Source organism: Primulina huaijiensis, chromosome 10 (genome assembly GCF_012295235.1).
Source record: "Primulina huaijiensis isolate GDHJ02 chromosome 10, ASM1229523v2, whole genome shotgun sequence".
Lineage (NCBI taxonomy): Eukaryota > Viridiplantae > Streptophyta > Magnoliopsida > Lamiales > Gesneriaceae > Primulina > Primulina huaijiensis.
Window position 1 is genome coordinate 18985482 of NC_133315.1, and position 22748 is coordinate 19008229.

General features: G+C 35.0%; 4 protein-coding genes and 1 pseudogene across 6 annotated transcripts; 2 read left to right on the forward strand and 3 right to left on the reverse strand.

The window, feature by feature from the left end:
* Positions 1–385: 385 nt before the first annotated feature.
* Positions 386–2119, reverse strand: LOC140985978 (AAA-ATPase At3g50940-like; annotated as a pseudogene).
* Positions 2120–2801: 682 nt separating this feature from the next.
* Positions 2802–5133, reverse strand: LOC140986734 (AAA-ATPase At3g50940-like). Its single transcript, XM_073455064.1, has 2 exons — positions 3888–5133; positions 2802–3723 (listed from the first exon to the last, which is right to left on the reverse strand). Exons 1-2 carry the CDS (start codon positions 4902–4904, stop codon positions 3052–3054), a joined length of 1689 nt encoding a protein of 562 aa, XP_073311165.1. The 5' UTR covers positions 4905–5133; the 3' UTR covers positions 2802–3051.
* Positions 5134–8235: 3102 nt separating this feature from the next.
* On the reverse strand, positions 8236–9746 carry LOC140985536 (very-long-chain (3R)-3-hydroxyacyl-CoA dehydratase PASTICCINO 2-like). The gene is made up of 2 exons (XM_073453375.1): positions 8993–9746; positions 8236–8428 (listed from the first exon to the last, which is right to left on the reverse strand). Exon 1 carries the CDS (start codon positions 9682–9684, stop codon positions 9019–9021), a length of 666 nt encoding a protein of 221 aa, XP_073309476.1. The 5' UTR covers positions 9685–9746; the 3' UTR covers positions 8236–8428; positions 8993–9018.
* Positions 9747–15743: 5997 nt separating this feature from the next.
* LOC140987002 (glucose-1-phosphate adenylyltransferase large subunit 1-like) lies at positions 15744–20131 on the forward strand. The gene is made up of 14 exons (XM_073455424.1): positions 15744–16234; positions 16364–16486; positions 17081–17251; positions 17550–17642; positions 17754–17837; positions 17954–18009; positions 18083–18176; positions 18317–18502; positions 18585–18665; positions 19049–19135; positions 19216–19320; positions 19422–19528; positions 19623–19683; positions 19818–20131. Exons 1-14 carry the CDS (start codon positions 16001–16003, stop codon positions 19917–19919), a joined length of 1584 nt encoding a protein of 527 aa, XP_073311525.1. The 5' UTR covers positions 15744–16000; the 3' UTR covers positions 19920–20131.
* A 454-nt stretch (positions 20132–20585) lies between these two features.
* LOC140986678 (uncharacterized) lies at positions 20586–22288 on the forward strand. 3 transcript variants are annotated; one of them, XM_073454993.1, is made up of 4 exons: positions 20586–20801; positions 21343–21544; positions 21631–21724; positions 22029–22288. In XM_073454993.1, exons 2-3 carry the CDS (start codon positions 21356–21358, stop codon positions 21721–21723), a joined length of 282 nt encoding a protein of 93 aa, XP_073311094.1. In that variant the 5' UTR covers positions 20586–20801; positions 21343–21355; the 3' UTR covers position 21724; positions 22029–22288. The 3 variants fall into 3 exon arrangements, with proteins under 3 accessions (XP_073311094.1, XP_073311095.1, XP_073311093.1); XM_073454994.1 differs by having other exon boundaries at positions 22032–22288; XM_073454992.1 differs by lacking the exon at positions 22029–22288 and having other exon boundaries at positions 20589–20801; positions 21631–22018.
* The last annotated feature ends 460 nt before the right edge of the window (positions 22289–22748 follow it).

The following is a 22748-nucleotide window of genomic DNA, read 5'->3' on the forward strand; positions in this document are numbered from 1 at the left end:
ACCTCATTAGTAGGTTCAGACTTATCAGTAGGCATAGAGATTACAAAGCTGGTGGACAATATAACAAAACTGTATAATTATTATGAACTTCTGTTAAATAGAGATTTATTTATAAATTACTGATTAAAATTTGTGAGTGCACCATCATTAAGAAATTATTGAATAAAATAATTCAAGTTTAACCTCATGATTAGAGTTTCTACCATTCTTTCTCTCTTCTTTTCCTGCATGCACTTCTTTGAGGTTTCCCCCTTGTTCTGTACCCTTTGTGTTCCTACTTAGTACTGCTTGTAAAGTATTTCAAATTATGTTTCGTCCATAATTCATTCAAGTTAGCGATTGTATTGAAATCTCGTGAGACCAATTCAACGTAATTGATTTTCTATCATAACCTTCCACGAGTAGATGGCACTGAAAAGTAAACTTCATCTATGATCTTAAGCAATACTTTTATTTTGCAGGGAAATACTTTGTAAAAGATGAAACAATTTGAACTTCTTGTCAATGTGGTTATGGAGTATAACATAATGTTGTCACATATTCCCTTCGATTCACTAGGCGGTAGCCTCATCTTCTTTCCCAGATTCTGGCGCTCACACAATACTTCAGATGGCGTGCGAAAAACCGAATCCGAATCTTTCACATCCTTGATCCGATTTTCACCTCCAAGAAGTCCGATCAAAACCTTCAAAGCTTTCACGGCTTCATCTTTCTTCATGAGCACTTGATAACTCTCTTCTGCAGGAGTCATCTTTGACAACACTTTGAGCCCATTCTGGCCTCCATCATTCTTAACCACTTCAGTTTCCTACACTATTTGTACAACTACTTTTTTAGTCTCTTACAAATTTTCCCCTTTGAGTTTGTCACTTTCTTACTTGTGCTCCAGGAACTCAATCAGGCCTTGAAGGGCACGGCCAGGATTGTCGATGTTTAACAACTGCTCCGCCACTTCGGCAGGAATCACTTTAGTTTCACCTATCAGTTCCTCTGCCCCAGATAACAAAGGGTGATCCACGTCTCCAAGATAGTTGGTGGCGAGCATTTTGAGGCTGCGAGGCGTGCAGTATGACATGTGGATGTGCACGTCCATACGTCCAGGGTGTCACAAGGCTGCATCTAGCTTATCAATGTGGTTCGTGGTGAATATGATGATCCTTTCATCCACAGGTCGACCACAACCCATCTGTTGAATTCAGCAATCCTGACAAGGTTACCTGCAGTATAGAGCATTAAAGATAAGTTTTTCTTGTGGGACAGATTATCATGGATAGCTAAAAGCAATCAAAAATCATAGTATGATTAAAAAAATCCACAATTTATTTAAAAATTTCTATGTGGAAGTCCGGAAAACTTGCCTTTGGTTCTTAATTTGATCATGATTAGAAAGCATTCTTTGAGGCTGCATTGTTTTCCTTTAGGACAGATCAACCGATGCATCGATATCCTCCACTACTAGTATGGATCGATTTGCAGTCAAAAGTAGCAATCTCCTCAGACTCAATTTGGATCGTAGATCACTCAATTCCAAGTCATAAACATCAAATTTCAGATAATTGGCCCTTGCTGCAATCAAGCTCGATTTTCCTGTCACCGGAGGCCCAAACAACAAGTACCCTCTTTTCCACGCCTTCCCTACTTTCCTGTAAAAATCTTACCTCTTAACAAACCTATCAAGATCATCAATTATCATGTTCTTCAGATCATCATCCATTGCTAAAGTTTCCAAAGTTGCTGTATGATCAAGATTCACAGATTGCCATGGAGTTTTAGTTGGATAATGATGAACCCCATCATTTTTCAAGGTGTGCAGTTTCAGGGTCCTTTTTTCTTGCTTTGCAACTTTGGATCTTTCCACAATATAAGGTAAATATTCATCAAGAACCTTGTTTTTGTGCTTCTTGTGAAAGGTTAACTCCAAGTATTTAAATTCAACTTGCATGGTGGAATGACAGTCATCGTATTGAACACGTCGAGGTTGATTTTGTTGATGAATTACTCTCCGTTTCAGTTGCAAACCATGAAACGTATCGATGAGATCTTCGTTTCCCCATTGAAAGTTGAATATTCTGTTCTCTCTGGGATTGATGCTTTCTCGTGCACAAGTAAATTTCCCCATTGAAAGTTGTCTATGGCTTTTTATCTACCCTCTCAATACCCCAATTTCAAATAACTACGTCAGGTCGTAATTTCACGAATTTCATTATCTTTGATCAAAAATTGCACGTCGGCGCAGATGCATATTGCATCAACCAATTTTCAACCTTTGCCCGGTTCATACCGTAGACATTCCTTCAAAAACTCAAACTGAAAAGACGAAGAAAGTTCATAAACAGGTAACAATTGCAGCAGCTTACACCAAAACATTGCTGCGGTAAAATTTAATCATATATAATTCTTTCTAAAAAAATCACTGACGACTCATTCCTATTCGTTTTATCCTTAATTTTTTTTAAAAAAATTCTTTATTTGATTTGAAATACATAAATATTAATTAAATAAATAACAATATTGAACTTTATTTGTTGGATTAATATGAAGTCCAACCAAATAAACTATAAAGTCTCACTCTTTAAGCTAATATGTAGTTTGCGCAGAGCCTATAGCTAGACACAGAATTCGCCCTTTTTTTCCACGCACTAAACTTTGATTGATAGAATTCCTCTCTTGGATAACAGATGCATGTTGTGTTGTTTGCTCAGCCTCTTGCTTAGAGATCATTGATCACCTTTTCTTTCTTAGTGATTTTGGTCGACTTCTTTGGCTCAGGGTTCGGCCTTGGCTCCTTATGTAGATGGCACTGGAAAGTAAATTTCCATATATGATAGATTTTAAGCAATACTTTTATTTTGCAGAGAAATACATTGTGTAAGGATAAAACAATTTGAACTTCTTGTCAATGTATTTATGGAGTATTACATGACATAATTTTATCGCATATTTCTTTCTGGGAACCCAATCGTTCTACGAATGAACGAAATAGATGGTCCCTTAATGCATAGATAGGTTAACTAGTTATGCCTTAATATGGTACTATATGGTCCCTTCAAATCACTCGGCATTAGTCTCTTCTCCTTTCCCGGATTCTGGCGCACACACTACTTCAGATGCGAGAAAACCCGAATCGGAATCTTTGACATTTTTTATCCCATTTTCACCTCCAAGAAGTCCAATCAAAACCTTCAAAGCTTTCATGGCTTCATCATTCTTCAGAACTTGATCCCTCGCTTCTGCAGGAGTCATCTTTTTCAACACTTTGACCCCATTCTGGCCTTCATCATTCGTCAGCACTTCATTGTCATCCTCATTTTCTTCCGCTATTTGTACAACTTCTTTTTTAGTGTCTTCCAGATTTTCCGCTTTAAGTTTGTCACTTTCTTTCTTGTGCTCCAAGAACTCAATCAAGCCTTGAAGGGCACAGCCAGGATCGTCGCTCTTCAACAACTGCTCCGCCACTTCGGCAGGAGTCACTTTAGTTTCCCCTATCAATTCCTCTGCCCCAGATAATAGGGGGTGTTCCACGTCTCCAAGATAGTTGGTGGCAAGCATTTTCAAGCCACGAGGTGTGCAGTATGACATGTGGATGTGCACGTCCATACGTCCAGGGCGTAACAAGGCTGCATCTAGCTTATCAATGTGGTTCGTGGTGAATATGATGATCCTTTCATCTCCACAGCTCGACCACAACCCGTCTGTGAAATTCAGCAATCCTGACAAGGTAACCTGCAGCATAGAACACTAAATATAAGTTTTTCTGCTGGGACAGATTATCTTGAATAGCAAAAAGCAATTCCTTGGATAGCTAAAAGCAATAAAAAAATCATAGTATGATTATAAAAACCGATAATTTATTTACAAATTTCGATGTGGAAGTGGTTAAAACTTGCCTTTGGTTCTTGAATTTGATCATGATAAGAAAACCTTCTTTGAGGCTGCATTGTTTTCCTTTCGGACAGATCTATTGACGCATCGATATCCTCCACCACAAGTATGGATCTATTTGCAGTCCAAAGCAGCAATCTCCTCAGATCCGAATTGGACCGTAGATCAGTCAGCTCCAAGTCATAAACATCAAATTTCAGATAGTTGGCCATTGCAGCAATCAAGCTCGATTTTCCGGTCCCCGGAGGCCCAAACAACAAGTACCCTCTTTTCCACGCCTTCCCCACTTTCCTGTAAAAATCTTTCCTCTTAACAAACCTTTCAAGATCATCAATTATCATGTTCTTCAGATCATCATCCATTGCCAAAGTTTCCAAAGTTGCTGGATGATCAAGATTCACAGACTGCCATGGAGTTTTAGGTGGATAATGATGAACCCCATCATTTTTCAAAGTGTGCAGTTTCAGGGTCCTTTTTTCTTGCTTTGCAACTTTCGATCTTTCCACAATATAAGGTAAGTATTCATCAAGAACCTTGTTTTTGTGCTTCTTGTGAAAGGTTAACTCCAAGTATTTAAATTCAACTTGCATGGTGGAATGATAGTCATCGAATTGAACACGTCGAGGTTGATTTTGTTGATGAATTACTCTCCATTTCAGTTGCAAACCATGAAACGTATCGATGAGATCTTCGTTTCCTCCCATTGAAACTTGGATATTCTGCTCTTTCTCAGGGATTGATGCCTTGAATCTCTTGGTGGAGGGGCTAATTTTCGTGCCCAAGTAAATTTCTGCATCTGTGAAAAGCTGGTTTCTCGCTATGCCGTCGAATTCCTCGATGGTTATGGTCATGTCATTGCTGAACGTTGCGAAGAAATTGTGGAATTTGGTGAAGATATACTGACTGAGCTCGGGAGGTACCACGTCTTTGGTTACTGATCGGATTAACATGGCCGTGGCCGCGACTGAAGCAGCAGTTGAGACCAATGTTTTTATCGAAGGTAATTCGATCTTCGAAAACATTCTGTCTTCGGGTTTTCAAGTGCTTGATGTTTTAAAAATAATTTACGGTGAAACTTCTGATTCTAGGAATTTTTAAGGTGGGATTCTTGAGTTGATTCTTTGTAGATCAAAATCAAGAATGAAATTTGAGAAACGGAGTTATGAATGTATAGATATAAGGAATTGGCAGAGTTATTGAATTCAAGGAGGCTTTGTATTGTAGGAAATGAGATGAGCCACTGGCAAATGGAGGGTAGGTAGAATTTATAGTTTGAAGTTCTATTACATTGTTATCAGAAAATCTGTCAAGCAAGTCTTTTTCATCTTTTTTTTTTGAAATTTTTTTTTTTGTCAAAAAGTACTTTTAATGTCGTTTGAGGAATCTTCAATTCCTTTAGCCTTTCGTATAATATACATATTTGATTGACTCAAAGATTGACCTCTGATTCCACAAGGCCTTGGGACATTGTTTGAACGAGCCCCTTTCCAGGAAATGGGAAGTTGTCCACTACCATCCTATACGTTGAGGCTGAATAATGATTTTAACTAAAAAATAATGACATTTTCAATATTTTCATTTCATATTGAATTGAATAACACATATTTGAATACTATTTAATGCGCAACAAGTTTTTTTTTGCCTAATCGATACGCCTAGCTCCTTAGTCTTTAACATGCCCTTGTAACAAGTTTCTAGCCATATTGATACGTTTCAAATAGCAATAATGACAAAGAAATTATCTCTGATTCCTAACAGAATTACTTGCGATCGATTCTACTTTTTTTTTTTTTCAACAGTGTGGATTGGGACAGTTGAAACCGAGGATTGGATGGAAAGAAAATGACAAGTTTGGATGTTTTCCTGTAAATTTTCATATTGTTTTGTCTTGTTTAATTGTCCCTACTAGAATGCTGAATTATTCAACTGGCGTTGATTAGGTGGTGGGGGTGGGGGTGGGTGGGGGACTTGATGACTATTGGATCATATTAGGGGCTAAAAGTCAACATTATAATAAAATAGGATTATAGTTATTTAAAATGGCCATTGATTTTACTTAAAATAAATAAAGTGTGATTACAGAAGAGAATTTAGATTTATTATTTTTATACTTGTAGACATTTACAAAGGGTTTTTGTTCTTACTTGGTGACCAAGAATCTTAGTCGTTGGCCCTACTTTTTTGAATAACTATTTTAAATTTTGCAATATTCTCGTTTATATTTAACGCATTTAATGTATATTCAATTCATATTGTAGTCTTTCAACTTGTTTGACCGAGAAATAGCATAAAGCGTTTCGGAGTGATTTTTATGAATTTATGTTTTTAAGGTATCTCGGTAAAATATCTTGTTGTTTAATTTCTTTGTCATATCTTTAATAAATCTTTTTATGTTTTGTAAAACTTCCATATAAGAACCTTATATTCATTATTATTCTAGAATTTAAATGTTTCTTTTTTTTAGCTCAGTTTGTTTTGAAGATGATATATAGGCTGGAAACCAATAAACTCCATGTGTGCGAAAGTCACTAAAGTAAAATTTGATAAAACAACGCCATATATCATATTCAATTTTATTCCAAACCTTACATGGTGTGTTTGGAAAAACTTAGAAATGCACTATAAATATTTTATAAAGAAACGTTTAAGGCTTAGTGACAACTATCGTCTAAATTTTAACACTCTCGAGTTTAAAACCTAAGTAAACCACATTTCCAAATTAAAAACAAAACAAAACAGATTGAGAAAATGTGTAAGAAGATTTCATCGAATTTTTTTTAATGAAATCGTCACTCTCAGTTTGTTACAATGCTTTTCCATCAGATTTACAGACATGAAATAAATTGAATGATCATCACGCAATGATAAATCATAAATCTCTCTTTTTTTCAAATAATTTTTATGTAGTTCACATTTTCTCGTTTTCTCAAACGTCACATCACTTTTTTTTCTTTTTCTTTTTTTTTAATAGTCGCACGTCACTTTTTTAGTGGCTACTGAGAATTTCTCCAGGAGTAGGTATCTTATGAGACGGTCTCACGAATTTTTATCTGTGAGACGAGTCAACCCTACATATATTCACAATAAAAAGTAATACTCTTAGCATAAAAAGTAATACTTTATCATGTATGACCCAAATAAGAGATCTGTCTCATAAAATACGAACCGTGACACCGTCTCACATAAATTTTTTTCTTTCTCTGGACTTCCTCTTTTAACGTCAGTCTGTTTACTAGGTTGGGCCAGACCATAAACTAGGAAGTTGCGTTTACTTTGGGCCGGAAAATTTTCATTTCGGCCAAGTACCCAAGCACTATAGCTAACGAGAAACTTCAGTTTATTAGCCATTTTCCGGATTGCATCTCCCAGATTTTAAACACTAGTCTGTCTTGTGTGCATATGCAGTCGATTTTTTTTAATAAATAATTTTGTTAAAAAAATTAAAATTTAAAATATATGTTATTTTTAATAAGTATTTTAGATTTTTGTACATAAATTTAATTTTTCATATAAAAAAGAAATAGAGGGTTAAAGAACTAAGAAAGGTATTTTGCATATTCTAAAAATTACATCAAATCACTATTTTGTTTCTAAAGGCATCCACACTGGTTGTAAAGTTAACATATGTCACTTCTTCAAAAAACATGGGGGGCACATGTCACATCACATATGACATACTCATTATATTAACACCTTAGCTTTGTTAAAATACTCAACACATTTATTTTAACATTAATAATCATTATTTATTGACAGTTTAATATTTTAATGTTATTTTGAAAATTTCGAAGGATGCACAAATAATTTTACGTTCAAGTGAGAAGCTAGGAATTAGAAGTTATTCTTACAATTTTCAATTTAAGTAGAAATTTAGCAGTCTTGTTTTAGAATTTTAAAATTTAGTCCTAACCAAATTAAGTTTTTATGACTCTTTTGTCGAATTTTTAAGATTTATATATGAATTTATTTTATTTTAAAATATTAAGTTTTAGCAGTCTATTATATTTAAAATATTTTTTAGAAATATTTTCTCCTCACCTCATAGCTTGTGCATTAATGGTAGGGGTGATTTCTTTTTTTTTTTTTTATTACAACACACGAGGGATGGAATCCGAGGAGAGAGCCAACTAATCTAGCGGGTGAGCTCATTGAACTAAAGCCGGGTATCAATGGTAGGGGTAATTTTAACATCATTGTAAATTACGCCCAATTATCCCACTACATTATTCATCCATATATCCCAATTTCTTCTCTCTACCTTCGTTATCACATCCTACCAACTCGAGCAGTATCCATTTTCAGCTTGTCCGGTTTACTCTATAGTTACTCTTTTAAATGAAAAAGCCAAAATAGTTCATAAGAGGTACAACAATTGCAGCAGTTTAAGCCGAAACATTGTTGCCGTGAATTACAACAAATAAAGTCCTAGAAAATTAAAAGAAATCTGAATTGTAAAACTAATTCAAATATCTGTCCAAATTATGACACAACCAGGAGTGGCCCTGTCGTATACCTGCTGCCCAGAAAGAGCTCACACCATACGAATCTGCGAGTAAACACAGGATCAAATCGATTATCATAGTGTCGTTCAAGATTATTCATATCCATATATATATACGCATCCTCTGATGACAATACCAGATTATGTTATACAAAGTGATTACATCACATGCATCCAAAAGTTGACAGAAGGAACTCATAATTGGTAGATACAAGTATACAACAATTTATAGAGTCATGGTTATCTATCAAAGAAAAGCAAATCTTGGAAGTGATTTAATGCATGAAATCATGAAGCTAAAATTTTAAACAAGAAGTTAATGTCATCGATTGATTAAAACAAGAAACCGCTAAAACAAATTTGGATGAAACATTGATGGTGTAAAATAGAACGGTAGACGGATACATTTTCACACGAAGAAACACATTTCCAGCAATTATTTGTATAGATCAGCAACCAGAAGGTAGAGTAGTTACAGCAAGAAATTTTGCTGCTCATTTCAGCAAATTTCATACGAGAACCAGAAGAGGAAACCAAACTAATGCCTTTTTTGAAAAAAATATTCGGCATATTTACATTGAACAGAATAACGATAAAAAGTAACAGTACCGTCGCCGCCTTGAATCTGATGCAGCTCAATCTCGTTTAGCCTTGGAGAGAGCCTTCTTCCTCTGACCAAGCATGTATCCGTACAAATGGGGACTACCCGGAGCGTAAATTCCCAAAATCAAGATGGCATTGTAATAATAGTCAAACGAGAAATTCCATTTATTGGGCATTCTCAAGCTGTATTTCTCAGTTTCCAGCATATACGGTAACGCACTGTAGATCAAACCCACTTCACTTGTGATTCCAGAGGGGTAAAGTGCAAGAAAAGTGCTGTACCTGAGCCAAAGCAGCCAACCCGGAGCCGATCCGAATGCCTCTTTCAATCCGAAGAAAGAGTATCGGATGATTTCAGTGATCGACCAGCTTATCACCAATGATGAGACCAGGATATGGGTTCGGATCTCAGGGAAGCTGTACAGAATACCCCATGTGACGTACAACCTGGAGCTGACCTGGGGAAGCGTGGCGCTAACCGGAGATCTGACCAGTCCGATCAAGCTGTGAAGAATTTCGATGACGGCGGCCGACTGAGCTAGCAGGAGCGGGGTCTCGACGGCCGAGTATACGGATTGGTGGCCTGATTTTTTGAGGGTGACGAGTGAGAGGTAGAGTACTTGGAGCCAGCCAGAGAATAAAATCCAGTTGTAAAGGGTGAGGTACACTCGGCGGGCGGTGGCGTGGATTCCGGCCATCGGAATTGGGATTAATTTGGAAGGAGTATGGGATGGGGTATAATTAATAAAAGGAGGTTAGCAAAAACAAATAAATAAATAGTAATAATAATAATAATAAAAGAATGTAATTAATAGATTTAAGTGAACGGTTCAACTACTGAGCGTTGGGCCTTCATCGACAGTTGACCTATCAGCTACTTCAGTATACAAGCACATGACTAAATTTTTGTTTTTATTTATTTTTTAAGAAATACAAATAAATATTTTAAAATTTAATATATGGAAATTTAATTAAATTTGAGAAGTTTCAATATCATACCTACTACTAGTTACTAATATATTTTTCTGCATATTTCATATGATTTAATTAAATATTTACATTTTTATATATAAAATATAATATAAAAATGTAAGTATGATAGTATTTAAACATTAATTTAAAACTTTGATTTTATTATAATTTTTTCGAGTGCACGAAACAATCAATCTAATTAACGAATGACAAAATAAAAAAAAAATAGTATAGATATATTATCGTACAGAAAACACCCATACGGATGTAGTTAATATTATTTTACAAAAATTATTAATTTATGGAATATCAATTTAAAAAAATTTAACAAATTTTTTCTTTGGATATTTAGTCTGTGAGGGCACAACCCTATTATTTTAGAATATAAGTTTCTACAATAGCAAGGGTTAATTTTACAATGGTTTACTCATGTTCCAATTGAACAGGACTGGTTTAACAACCGTGTTTTTGCAAGCCGTCCAAATTTTTATAAGACAAAAATTTGTGTGAGACGGTTTCACGGGTCGTATTTTGTGAGACGGATCTCTTATTTGGGTCATTTATGAAAAAGTATTACTTTTTGTGTTAAGAGTATTACTTTTTATTTTGAATATCGGTAGGGTTGACTCGTCTCTCATATAAAAATTCGTGATACCGTCTCACAAGATACATAATTTTTTTATAAATGGTTTTCACAAAAACCATCACTAATCGTCGTCCAAAATCTCGTTTTTCTTTTTGTTGTAATTGGATTTAACCTACACATCTTTGCAATATAATTTACTCATATTTAGAAAGAAATTAATCACTAAAATAAGTCATGGCGTTTTCTACACCAATTTATTACCAATCAAGCGATCACAATAACACATTTGTAAGAATTAATATCATGTTTGAACAATACAAACTGCCCTAGTGAAGCAATAACTATAGACAAAGATGTACATCTACCTTTAAAATAATAATAAATGGTGATTATAGACTTGATGGTGTCTGATACCTTGGATGGGCCCGGGTCATTGGGGTAATCATGTTTGGGGTAAGCTTACAAAAAGGGCGAGGCTCACGAGTAGCCGGGTATGAGAATGTTCGAGATATCACTCACCGAGCAATCAGAGACTCGAGCTCTCGGGCAAATTTCCGGGTGATGACTCTCTACTCGGGATGCATCATAATAGCATTGCACTCGAGTGCGAAAGCAGATAATATCTTCTCTCGATAGGTATACATGACAAAATCTTGCTGATTTGACGTGATGAAAAAGTCAAAGACTGCGTGACAGCAAGTAGGTGGCGGCTACCGGTGGCAAGTAGGCACTGAAAACAAGGAAAAATCATCATCTTCCTTCCTATAAATAACAGGTTTGCTTTGCATTTATGAGATTGAGAGATATTGGCACATACACACCAGTAGCATTTATCACCAGTAGCATTTATTCTTCTCGACACTGATTCCTTTTACACTTCACCTGCTGACTTAAGCATCAGAATGACCACGTCAGACATTCATTCGACGCTCATTCACGAGTTCATCTTTTTGTTTGCAGGACACAGTTGCACCCATACCACATAGATATATTTTCTTCAAGATATATCTCCTTGCTCATTTTTCCCTTTAAACAACCTTATCAGATTCGATGGATTGCTCCGACCCAACTCAACCGATTCACCCGGATCACATCAGTGTCATTTGCCAAATGGTCAATGCTAATCAATTTAGATGTATATTCACGCATTAAAGTGTAACCGATATGAATTCAACGAACAAAATTTATATCACTTAAGGACGAGTAATTTTCACTACCTGATCGGTGTGCATTAATTATATTATGCCAGATTAAGAGTAAATATATAAATAACCTAGCACTATATATCGGTCACAAAATTAGAAAATTAAAAAAAAACACTCGATCCTTTCATTTTTTTTCCTCTCAATATTAATCTACATAACCTCCTAAAATAATTGTCACATACTCCAACAAAACTATGCAATTTTATTTTTTTACAATTCATGGATTTAAAAATTGAAAACAAATACAACAGAAAAATGAAAAATATTTTTATAATTCAGTTAACGAATTATTTCAACTAATTTAAATAATTAAAACTAATACATAACCAACAAAACTCACATCAAGAACCCTCGATAATTCCTAGCAGTATTTTTTGAAAGTGTGGTTATAAAAATATAAAATTTAAATAATAAAATAGGAAGTGTAAACATATCAACAATAATTTAATTTGAAATACCAACGAAATAGAACCACATGATTCGACTATTTTAGAACAAGATAAAAATACCACTAAAAACAGAGTCAAAATACGTAAACTATGATGAAAAACAAATGACCAATAAAAAAATTTATTGGTAAACTAAGTGAAGTGGGTCTATTTATTTATGTTCATAGGTTTTTTTGCTTTAAACTCGTATGATAATTCTGTTTCTATTTAATATGAGAATTTCTTGCGTGTTGATCTTCTGTTTCCAGGGTTTCCACGCTTGAAAAAAAAAATTTGGGACGTGTCACTGTGTATAATATTTTTATAAATTTATTAAATAAAACAAAGAGCGAAGGTTGAAGTGCCATTAATTTTTTTTATATAAATAATGTAATAAAAAAATACAGCAGTATTGTTTGTGAAAATCGCGATATTTGGTGGAAGATTATATTTGAATCAGTGAGTGACTTGTCAAGAGATCAAATTTCATTTTGGAGGCTCAGGTCAGACAGTCGGATTTGGAAACCCGAACAAGAGCGCTAGAAGGGTACCAAAAGGTTGTTCTGACGTAGTTAATCCGGTGTTCAAGTTTGAGAGTTTTGTGTGTGCTAAATATGGGTGAATATATGAATGTTTAAACAATTATCGGAACATGGTGTTTATAGGATAAGAGTTATTATATGAGTAGAGTTATTTGACGACTAAATCTTTAGTCTTTTTAGGACTCTAAATCTGTTGGAATATTTACTTTGTTGGACTCTGGATTCTCAGAATCCTAGATAAGGTTAGATTAAATTTTTTTGAGTCATATTTTTATGGATACAAAATTGGCAAATTGATGTATTTAAGTGGGAGCTCATTTGATACATGAGCTCGTCTAACATGTAGTGAGTCAATCAAGAATTTTTATGGGAGCTCGGATCGGGAGATCGACCAAGACTTTCTCAATCGCTGTGATAATATGTACTGGGTGTTGGAGAAGACCTCGCAAGGAGGTCGGCTCGGGAGGTCGCCAACACGTTGCTAAATCAATAAAATTTTGGATGGGAGGTCGGTTGAGCTCCCAAATGACCTCCAAGCGAATCTAGGTAAAAAGAGTCCAATATGAGTCCTTAGATAACCTGATATCTGGGTGAATGTGATGACCTCTCAGTGCAACTTGGCTCTTGGGATAACCTCCCGGGACTACCTATATTGTGTCAAGCCCCGAGCCTGGGCCCGCGCCTGCGTGACAGCACAATGGGCTTCTATAACAACTACTTCGTATTCGTCCTCGCTTTTATGAAAATGATTAACCCAAATTGCTATAGAAGTTCATTGTAAGTCATTATAAACTCATTTTAAATATTTGATTTTTAAGATGTGGGACAAGGGTATCACAATCACCCTTCTTTCAAAACGTGACGTCCTCGTCGCGGCCTGACCACTCGATCCACCAGCACCGAGAATCTAGAGGTGGCTTCTACAGGTTCAAGAGGTGACTCCCGTCATGTAGCACTTTGTCCCGCAGATTCAAGAGGTGGCTCTCATGCACGTAGCACTTTGCCTCGCATAGCACTTATTTCCTGGTGTTCCATGCCGGTGACAGGCTCTGATACCATTCTGTCACGCCCCGAGCCCGGGCCCGCGTCTGCGTGACTGCACAATGGACCCCTATAGCAATTACTTCATATTCGTCCTCGTTTTACGAAAATGATTAACCCAAGTTGCTATATAAGTTCATTGTAAGTCATTATAAACTCATTTTAAATCTTTGATTTTTAATATGTGGGACAAAGATATCACATATTTGGCCCGACTTCGTTTGAAATGTCGAGAGTGGGCTAAACCTATATCATGAGGTATCAAACAGTAAAATTCACAAAATAATTATTCCAATATGGTATATTTAAAAATAAAAAATTTATATGATAGTTAATAGGGAAAAATAAGAAAATATACATGATTTTAGACTTGAAAATTTTTAATTTTAATTTAGAATTTGAGATCATAAATTTTCAATTCTAATTTAAAATATGAAATTAAAAAAATTAATAGGAACGCTGAATCTTATTTGATATTTTATTTTTAAATAAATATTTTGTAAATATAACTTATTAAAAAAAATAGTGGGCCAAAATAACATTTGGGAAAAATAGTTGAGATTGGAGGGCACTGCGCCCGCCAACCCACGCTCCGTCTCTAGCAATAGTACAAGGATATCGAGCTTTCTGCTCTTGTGATGGGTGTGTATTTGTTCTCTCGTCTTTACTTCTTTCGTTCTCTATTTTTTCTATTACCCAATATCGATGGTTTAGTCCAGTTTAACATATAGAATAGGTTTCTTGTGAGACAGTCTCATGAATCTTTATCTGTAAGACGGGTCAACTCTACCGATATTCACAATAAAAAGTAATACTTTAAGCATAAAAAATAATATTTTTTCATGTATGACCCAAATAAGAGATTAGTCTCACAAAATTCAACCCGTGAGACCGTTTCACACAAGTTTTCGCTTACCAAATAATGTGAGTTATTTATTTTCATTGCCCAGTTTGTTTATATTTTTTATGGTCTTTGTTTGCAACTTCTACAATCAGGAACTTTTGATCACATTTGATCTTCAGATAGTATCTCTAGCCTTATATAATGCTATTGCATGCATTAGCAAGTTCGAGGGAAGACTTCAATATTTAATTTAATTAGAGAGAATGAGAAATGACCGAGCCAGAATTTTAAATTTATCCGAGCTATAATTTCTTTAACAAAAACCAAAATGATGTTCATTTTGATGGCAAAATTATGCAGGCAAGTAAAAGAACATGAAAATTTGGATAAAATGAAATGGAAAAAAAATAAAAATAAATTGCACCTTTTATCAGTAAAATAATAATCGAAACTTATAAAAACCAAATATAAATCCAAAGGGAAACATTGAAATCATCCAATAAAGAACAATCAAATTCAAGAAAACATATTCATAATACCGTATTATGAATTAATACTCATATTTAGTATTAAATGATAAATTCAAGGAAATATGTATTTTAGATTGGGAAAAAGGTTGCGTCAAAAATTACTTTTTTTTACAACAAAAATTCTGGTGAGCGACATAATTTTGATTCTACACGAAATTTGATTTGTTTTTCTTTTAATGAATGTGTTTATTTATGATTTCTACTTTCCACGTCTTCTTTTCAATGACATATATAAATTCTTTTTTTTAAGGAGTGGATAGGTCTGTATTTAAATTCTTATATTTTATCAAATAGTTTTTTAAATTTTTGGATATGGACATAGTTTTTTTTTATATAATATAAGCTTTTCAATCTATAAATTCAATTAATTAACCGATTAAAAAATTAAACGTAATGTAATCCGAAAGACTTTGGTACGTTATATGCGCACATTCCCTAGACATTTAAAATAAAATATTACGAATTTGGACATGTGTTCGGTCCCAGTTCTTCAACTGCTGCAGCAGCACCCTTGCTACGTGGACGATGACCAGAATCCAATCTCTCCCTATCAGCTTCCCAATCACAATAAAACACAGACTCTTTGCATGTGTTTGTGACACATTTTTTATGCATTTTCTTCCATACGGAGAGCCATTTGTCACGGTATAAATAGTAACTCTGCCAGTTTTCTCGTGAAAGCTCAGAAGCCAATAAAAGCGGCCACCTCCATTTCAGTGATATTTCATGCATCTTTTCTGCGAGATCTCTGAGGCCATAATCGTTAAGATCTCCCCACTTTCTTGTTTTTGCAACTTCCTTCACTTTCTTTTTCAAGATTTTCGCGTCTTCAAATTACTGATCTGTGTGTAAAAGTTAAAACCCTGATGGATGCTTGCTCTGCAACATTTACGCTGAAAGCCCATTTGGCTACAGTTTGTAGAAGTCAGATTTGCAAAGGAGAAAATGGATTTTTTGGGGAGAAAATAAAAGGGAGTTTACATAACTGTATATGGGTTGATAAATTTGTAAAAAGTTCGAGTCTTGGGAAAAATGGGAGGAAAGTTAAACATGGGGTTGCTTACTCTGTTCTCACCAGAGAAAACAGTCACGAAACAGCGGTAATTATTCCATTCAACCTCGAATTTGTTTCATTTTGATCATTTTTTTTCCGGACACATGCCTGATTTTGTTGCAAATTTGAAAATATTGAGTCATTATTTTAGTTTAATAAGATAATTACGTTTCAGACAATTCATTCACCAAGGTTCGAGAGACGAAGGGCGAATCCGAAAAATGTGGCAGCCGTTGTTCTAGGAGGAGGTGCGGGCACGCAGCTTTTCCCCCTCACAACCAGAGCAGCAACACCAGCTGTGAGAATCAAATATTTTCTTGATCATGTCTAAATTACACATCGAATGAGCATCTATGGGTACAGGGGGAATTTGATTTGTTAAATCTTTTGTTATTTTTCTTATAAAAGCGTGGCATAAATGACAGGATACCGCGTAGTTTCGTATCATCAATTTTGAGAGACGTTAATTAGATTTTTAATCCTTATTCTTTAACAATTTTTTCAAGTACAGATGCTAAGTAGTGGTTACTCTTTCAATCATGCAGCTTTTTGTTTGCTAGAATAGGGTGATATTTACCTCTGAAATGAAAATAAGTCGATGATCAACGACAACGTGTAGTTTTTCACGAATAAAAAACAAGATCAACCATTAATTTGTTGTATCTCGCCCCTCCATTAGAACTCTAAATTAGGCTCGTGGCATGAGAATTATTTGTTACCGAACCGTGGAGTCGGGGTGAGACGGTAATTGAACCCCAATTCATTCATTTATCACCTGGTGTAGTTTGAACCAAATCGTCCAGATTACGATTTGTGGCTGTATGAATTAGGTTATCCAGCTTGATTCCACGAGTTGTCAGTCTATGACATCCTTGTGTGATACAAATGGCAGGTTCCACTAGGAGGATGCTATAGGCTAATAGACATCCCAATGAGCAACTGCATCAACAGTGGCATTAACAAGATCTTCGTGCTGACACAGTTCAATTCTGCCTCTCTCAATCGCCACATCTCTCGTACATATACTGGGAACGGTATCAGCTTCAGTGATGGATGCGTTGAGGTGATCGAAACCTATATAAATATGAGAGTGTTTAGGAGAACAGCTTTTAAAAAAGTGTTAAAAAAAAGGGGTGTGTTAGTATAAATTGGTTATGTGTCATTGGGTTTTACTTGTTTGGAAGTGCTCTTTAAAGCCGAAATCCTAAGGACATAAAATCTGGCTTTAAGGTTTCTCCTACTACTCTTTGGAACATCATTTGAAAACGACCCCTATTTAATAAAGTTTTTTTCAAGCTAACCGGTCGTGCATAAATATCCCCCTAACTTGGTAGTGATAGTTGAATTCTTAATGGATGTAGGTCTTGGCCGCGACACAAACAGCAGGAGAAATGGGGAAGCAGTGGTTTCAGGGAACTGCTGATGCTGTTAGGCAATTTCTATGGCTATTTGAGGTCAATCCTCAGGACTTTAACATATCCAGTATTGTCTTCATATTGCTATTTTTTTTTCTTAAGTTGGTTTATGGAATTCTCGTTGCTTGTTGAAACTGGTGATTCTCGCAGGATGCCAAGGTGAAAGATATCGAACACATAGTAATACTATCTGGGGATCATCTTTATCGAATGGACTATATGGACTTTGTTCAGGCAAGCACATACACGCACACGCGCACAATCTCATGTGTGTGTACAGTTTCGAATGTCGAATGTTTGTGTGTTTCCATGATATAAAGGTAGCTAAATATTTTGAAATGCTAAAACAGAGCCACCTTGACAGAAATGCAGATCTTACACTTTCATGTGTACCAGTTGGTGACAGGTTTGTTTCCATCTTTTGTACAATTTTTTTTTACTTATGAACAGCTTTGCATTCAACCCAATTAATCTCTCAGCCGAGCATCGGATTTTGGACTGGTGAAGATCGATAGCTGGGGTCAGATAACTCAATTTTCTGAGAAACCTAAAGGTGCTGACCAGAAAGATATGGTATGGTACTGCTTACTATGTGAGCTTTAAATTCTTGGTTACACGTTGGCTTTAAAAGAAATGCGCAATTAAAACATTTTAAATCATCTATATGACTAGTTTTGGAAAATTAATTTTGTTTTCTTTCTATCTTCCTGCAGCAAATAGATGGTAATTTAATAGGATTGTCTTCAATTGACGCTGCAAAATCTCCATACCTTGCTTCGATGGGAGTGTATGCATTCAGGAAAGAAATATTGTTGAATCTCCTGAGGTGTAGATACCCGACTTCAAATGACTTCGGTTCTGAAATCATACCCTCGTCTGTCAATGAACAAAACGTGCAGGTATCGAAGAAACTTTGAATTCATTAAAGAATACAACAATTATATTTCATTCCTATCGTTGAGTTTGTTAATGTATTTACAGGCATATATATTTAGAGATTACTGGGAGGATATTGGAACAATCAAATCATTTTACGATGCTAATTTGGCTCTTACGGATGAGGTTTGCATCTTTGTCATAATTGCTACGTTTGTAAACTAGAAGATAGAAAAAAAATTATGTCATTTCTTGATCCCACGAGTCATCAGACATTAAGATTGACATAGAACACATCAAGTTTAATCCGAAGTTTGTCTATATTAAAGGTGGCGTCGCTGTACTCTATGGATTTTGGGGCCTAAACAAAGTTGTAACCAACGTCTGAGAATTAGATATTCAGAAGATGAACGTAATTTATTTTTTCCACATTTCTGTAGTAAATTTATTCATTTAATCAGAGCTTTGTAATCACCATTTTTCACTACAAAAAACAACATTTATCTATTAATTCAATGTTTCTTCGGATTTGAGCCAGCAACTCTATCCTTATTCCTTTCATTTGGCAGTTTCCAAGATTTGAATTTTATGATCCGAAAACGCCTTTCTACACATCTCCTAGTTTCTTACCACCAACCAAAATTGACAAGTCCGAGGTAAATTGTATCATTTGCCGATATTAATGTTGTCCACATGGTCAAACTATAAATTATCTAATATATGATATGCATTTTAGGTTAAAGATGCAATAATCTCACATGGGTGTTTTCTACGAGAATGCATTGTCGAACATTCCATAATAGGGGAACGCTCTCGTCTAGACACCGGAGTCGAACTGAAGGTGACTAATAAGCCCACATCTTTCTCAAGCATGAGCTATGTTTTTTAGAATGCGAGGAAAAAAGAAGCTATCTTGAAAACTTACTTTAATATCAAATATAGGATACTTTGATGATGGGCGCCGACTACTACCAAACAGAATCGGAGATTGCCTCTCTGCTAGCACAAGGGAGAGTTCCCGTGGGGATTGGTAGAGATACAAAAATCAGGTTAACTAGTTTACCTTGAGATTCAAACAACACTCCAACATCTCTCTATGCACACTTATGCTAATAAAAAGCTCGTGGATTTTTTTTCTTGTAGGAACTGTATTATTGACAAAAACGCAAGAATAGGGAAGAATGTGATGATTTTGAACAAAGATGTAAGCTTCAAATACTCTCATCTCTAGGTTTCTTTTACTTTTAGACGGGCACTAGCCGCACAACGATTTAAATAGAAAATATTTCATATTTCAAGACATTCATGCTAGACTGTGCCTTTTCGTTGGCTTCTTAGGGTGTCGAAGAAGCTGATAGAGGGGAAAAAGGATTCTACATTCGATCTGGAATCACAATCATACTCGAAAAGGCGACCATATGCGATGGAATGGTCATTTGAACCTGGTGCAAATCGAGCGGTGTGTGCAGTTATTGATGCGAAGTCATGTTTCCCAGTTTGTGTGAAGGTGAAGGAACTGATGACTGAGGCTGCTGTGAAATGTTGGGATCAATTTGAGGCTGTGAAAGTGAATAATCTGCTTCTGCAGAAGTGTACGTAAAAATAAATTGAACTTGTGCTACAATTATATCAATAGCTACAACTTTAAATTTAACGTTAGTCACTTGAAATCTGTCTGTGCACGATAGTAAGAGAACATAACTCTGTGAACAGTGTATATGACATTAAATTCACTTAAAAATATTGATATGTTAATATATTTTTGTTTTTTAAAAATTAAATACTTTTTATCTGTATGTTATAAAAGTTTCAGACATAATTATATCTTTTAACATAAAGTTTTATGTTTGGTTTTTAAAAATATCAGATCTAAAATTTTATCAATTTTGTGAGTATGATTTATATCAGACGGATTAATCTTTATGAATCGGTTTGACTTGTAAAATAATATTTTTATATTGATCGGGTCAGATTGGAGATGTATATCACAAAATCGACACTGAGACCAAATTTTTTTTTTTTTTTTTTATGTTACTTCGTATATATTTGACAACTGAAGGCAAGAAATATTGAGAAGGAAAACGATCACGTGCTAAATTCAAAGGAGTATGGTAAATTATTATTTCAATCTCTGTGCGAACGTTAAAAGCCCATTTGCCTAGACGTAGTTTACTTATTGGGCCTTTCCAAGCCCATTTAACGCAGATGACTTGTCTCCCAAGCTCTAGCAAAATCTATTATAGCACACTCTACAGGCGCAAAGCGACTCTGCCAACCGATTGCACAGGAAAAGGATTCTCTGGAAAATTCTGAATTTTTTAGGTATGTATTTCACTTTTTGTATCTGAATTACTGCAATATTTCAGAGTTCCTGTTCTGATTAGTAGGAATTAGATAGATCTATTTTGATTTTTTTTTTTTCAGTTTTTATATTCCCGAGAAATTAATGGATGTGATTTAGGAGACAACAGAAATTGAAGTTATGATTATGAATAATCTAAATTTTGTTAATATTCTGGCTCATTTTATGGAGCGATTTATGTAATGTGTCTTGGTCCGCAGTAGAAAGTAATTAAATTGAATTTGGTGTTGATATTGGAAACCTCTTGGTGTTGGCAAGATCCGCAACCCCTCATTTGTTAACTGTTCATGTAATTGTCATCTCTCATGTGTTTCATATAGGGTGAGATTATCATGTTTTATTGAAATAGCTTGTCTTGGTTGGGTGTGATTGCTCATAAAGACCATGTTTTAAGTAATTGAAACGAGCCAGTGGTATATGTGCCACTTCCTTTCCGCTTTTGTAATTTTATGTATGAGCAACTGTCTTCATGTGATAATGAGCTATGGGAGATCTTGTCAGGTAGTGGTCGATAATGGCAACTGAAAAAATCCCAAGCGAGAAGTTACCATCCTCCACAGCTCCGGCCCAGGCCATGACCTCGTGTCGGAGGAACAAGAGAGATGATGCAACTTTCCTAGAAGACGTGAGAGACCATATTGATGAATTTATTCATGCTTCTATGGACGAACACAAGACTTGCTTTCAGAAGACAATCAAGAAGGTTTGTTTTACTCAAAGAAAGTATGTATTGTCTCCTTTGCTCTTACTTGAGCGTGTTTCTGATGCATAGATTTGATGCATTCTCAGATGTTTGGCATGTCAAAAATAGTTGCAGAAAGGAATTCTGAGACCAAGGAAGTGGAAAGTTCTTTGCCTCTTCAAACAACATTGGCTGAATAAGGTTGTGATACTAGGTGGTTAGAATTAGACTGCCAACACCAGATTTTAGATGTGTGAATAAATGGGCTTTTAAGAGGCTATCGTATGATCATTTGAGTTTCTATTTTGAAATTTCACCTAATTGTGCACAATAAGCCATGTTACGATATAAAAACTGAATTTGGTGTAGTTATGTTTCTTAGGCTGAGCTATACTTTTGTCAGATATTGATTATTTTACTGAAAATAATAAAGAACTTTTCATTATTGTCTTTAAGATTGATGATCCATTTTAACATTGTTCTCTTTTTCTTCCATCCTGGGCAGTAGGCACTTTGCATGTCCGGATATGAGTAGTTAAAAAGAACTGTCGGATTAAAAAGAAGAAATGAAAGCAAAACAGATGGTCACATTCGACAATCATCCAAATCAAGGTCAAATACTCTCACAACTTTACAGCAAAATTTCTGCATAATTCAAGTTTTCTATTTTTCGTTTTCAATTTATAGTACATGTTTCCAGCTTTATTTTCATCGCTTTTTCTTTGTAATATATGTGGTTTCTTAATCGGAAAGTTAATATCGATTGCTATTATGAACTATTTAATTTCCATTATTAGCATTTTTAGTCAATTTCGATGTTTAACCGAGGATATTATAACCGACGGTTGAACCGGGACTCGCAATTGCTCGATTTAGAATTTAGATTTTCAATTTTTATTAATTTTGGCACGTCATATACCTTACACGTCCGCAACACTCACTCTCCAATTTTGTATGCAAACAAATCCATAAAAAGTTAAACACGTGCAAGTGCAACACATAAAGTTTGCACCATTCTTCTAAAAACTGGCTTAAGTGATGCATAATCTCGTTTAAGTTTTTGTATAAGCTAGATTGAAAGAAGCAATTAATGTTATCATATGGCATACACATTAATTAATAGCTTTTCGTGTTATATTTTCCCTTGACATTCACTTGTCACATGGGAAAAATTATAAATTCTATTCTTCTTGATATTAAATTAAAGAAGTATGTATCTGATAAT

Coding starts and splice junctions, on each gene's coding strand:
- LOC140986734 (XM_073455064.1), bottom strand. CDS start 4,904: ATGTTTTCGAAGATCGAATTACCTTCGATAAAAACATTGGTCTCAACT. Junction 3,724..3,887: donor ATCAAATTCAAGAACCAAAG/GCAAGTTTTAAC, acceptor TCTATGCTGCAG/GTTACCTTGTCAGGATTGCT.
- LOC140985536 (XM_073453375.1), bottom strand. CDS start 9,684: ATGGCCGGAATCCACGCCACCGCCCGCCGAGTGTACCTCACCCTTTAC.
- LOC140987002 (XM_073455424.1), top strand. CDS start 16,001: ATGGATGCTTGCTCTGCAACATTTACGCTGAAAGCCCATTTGGCTACA. Junction 18,177..18,316: donor GTGCTGACCAGAAAGATATG/GTATGGTACTGC, acceptor ATCTTCCTGCAG/CAAATAGATGGTAATTTAAT. Junction 19,321..19,421: donor ACACCGGAGTCGAACTGAAG/GTGACTAATAAG, acceptor TATCAAATATAG/GATACTTTGATGATGGGCGC.
- LOC140986678 (XM_073454993.1), top strand. CDS start 21,356: ATGGCAACTGAAAAAATCCCAAGCGAGAAGTTACCATCCTCCACAGCT. Junction 21,545..21,630: donor TTCAGAAGACAATCAAGAAG/GTTTGTTTTACT, acceptor ATGCATTCTCAG/ATGTTTGGCATGTCAAAAAT.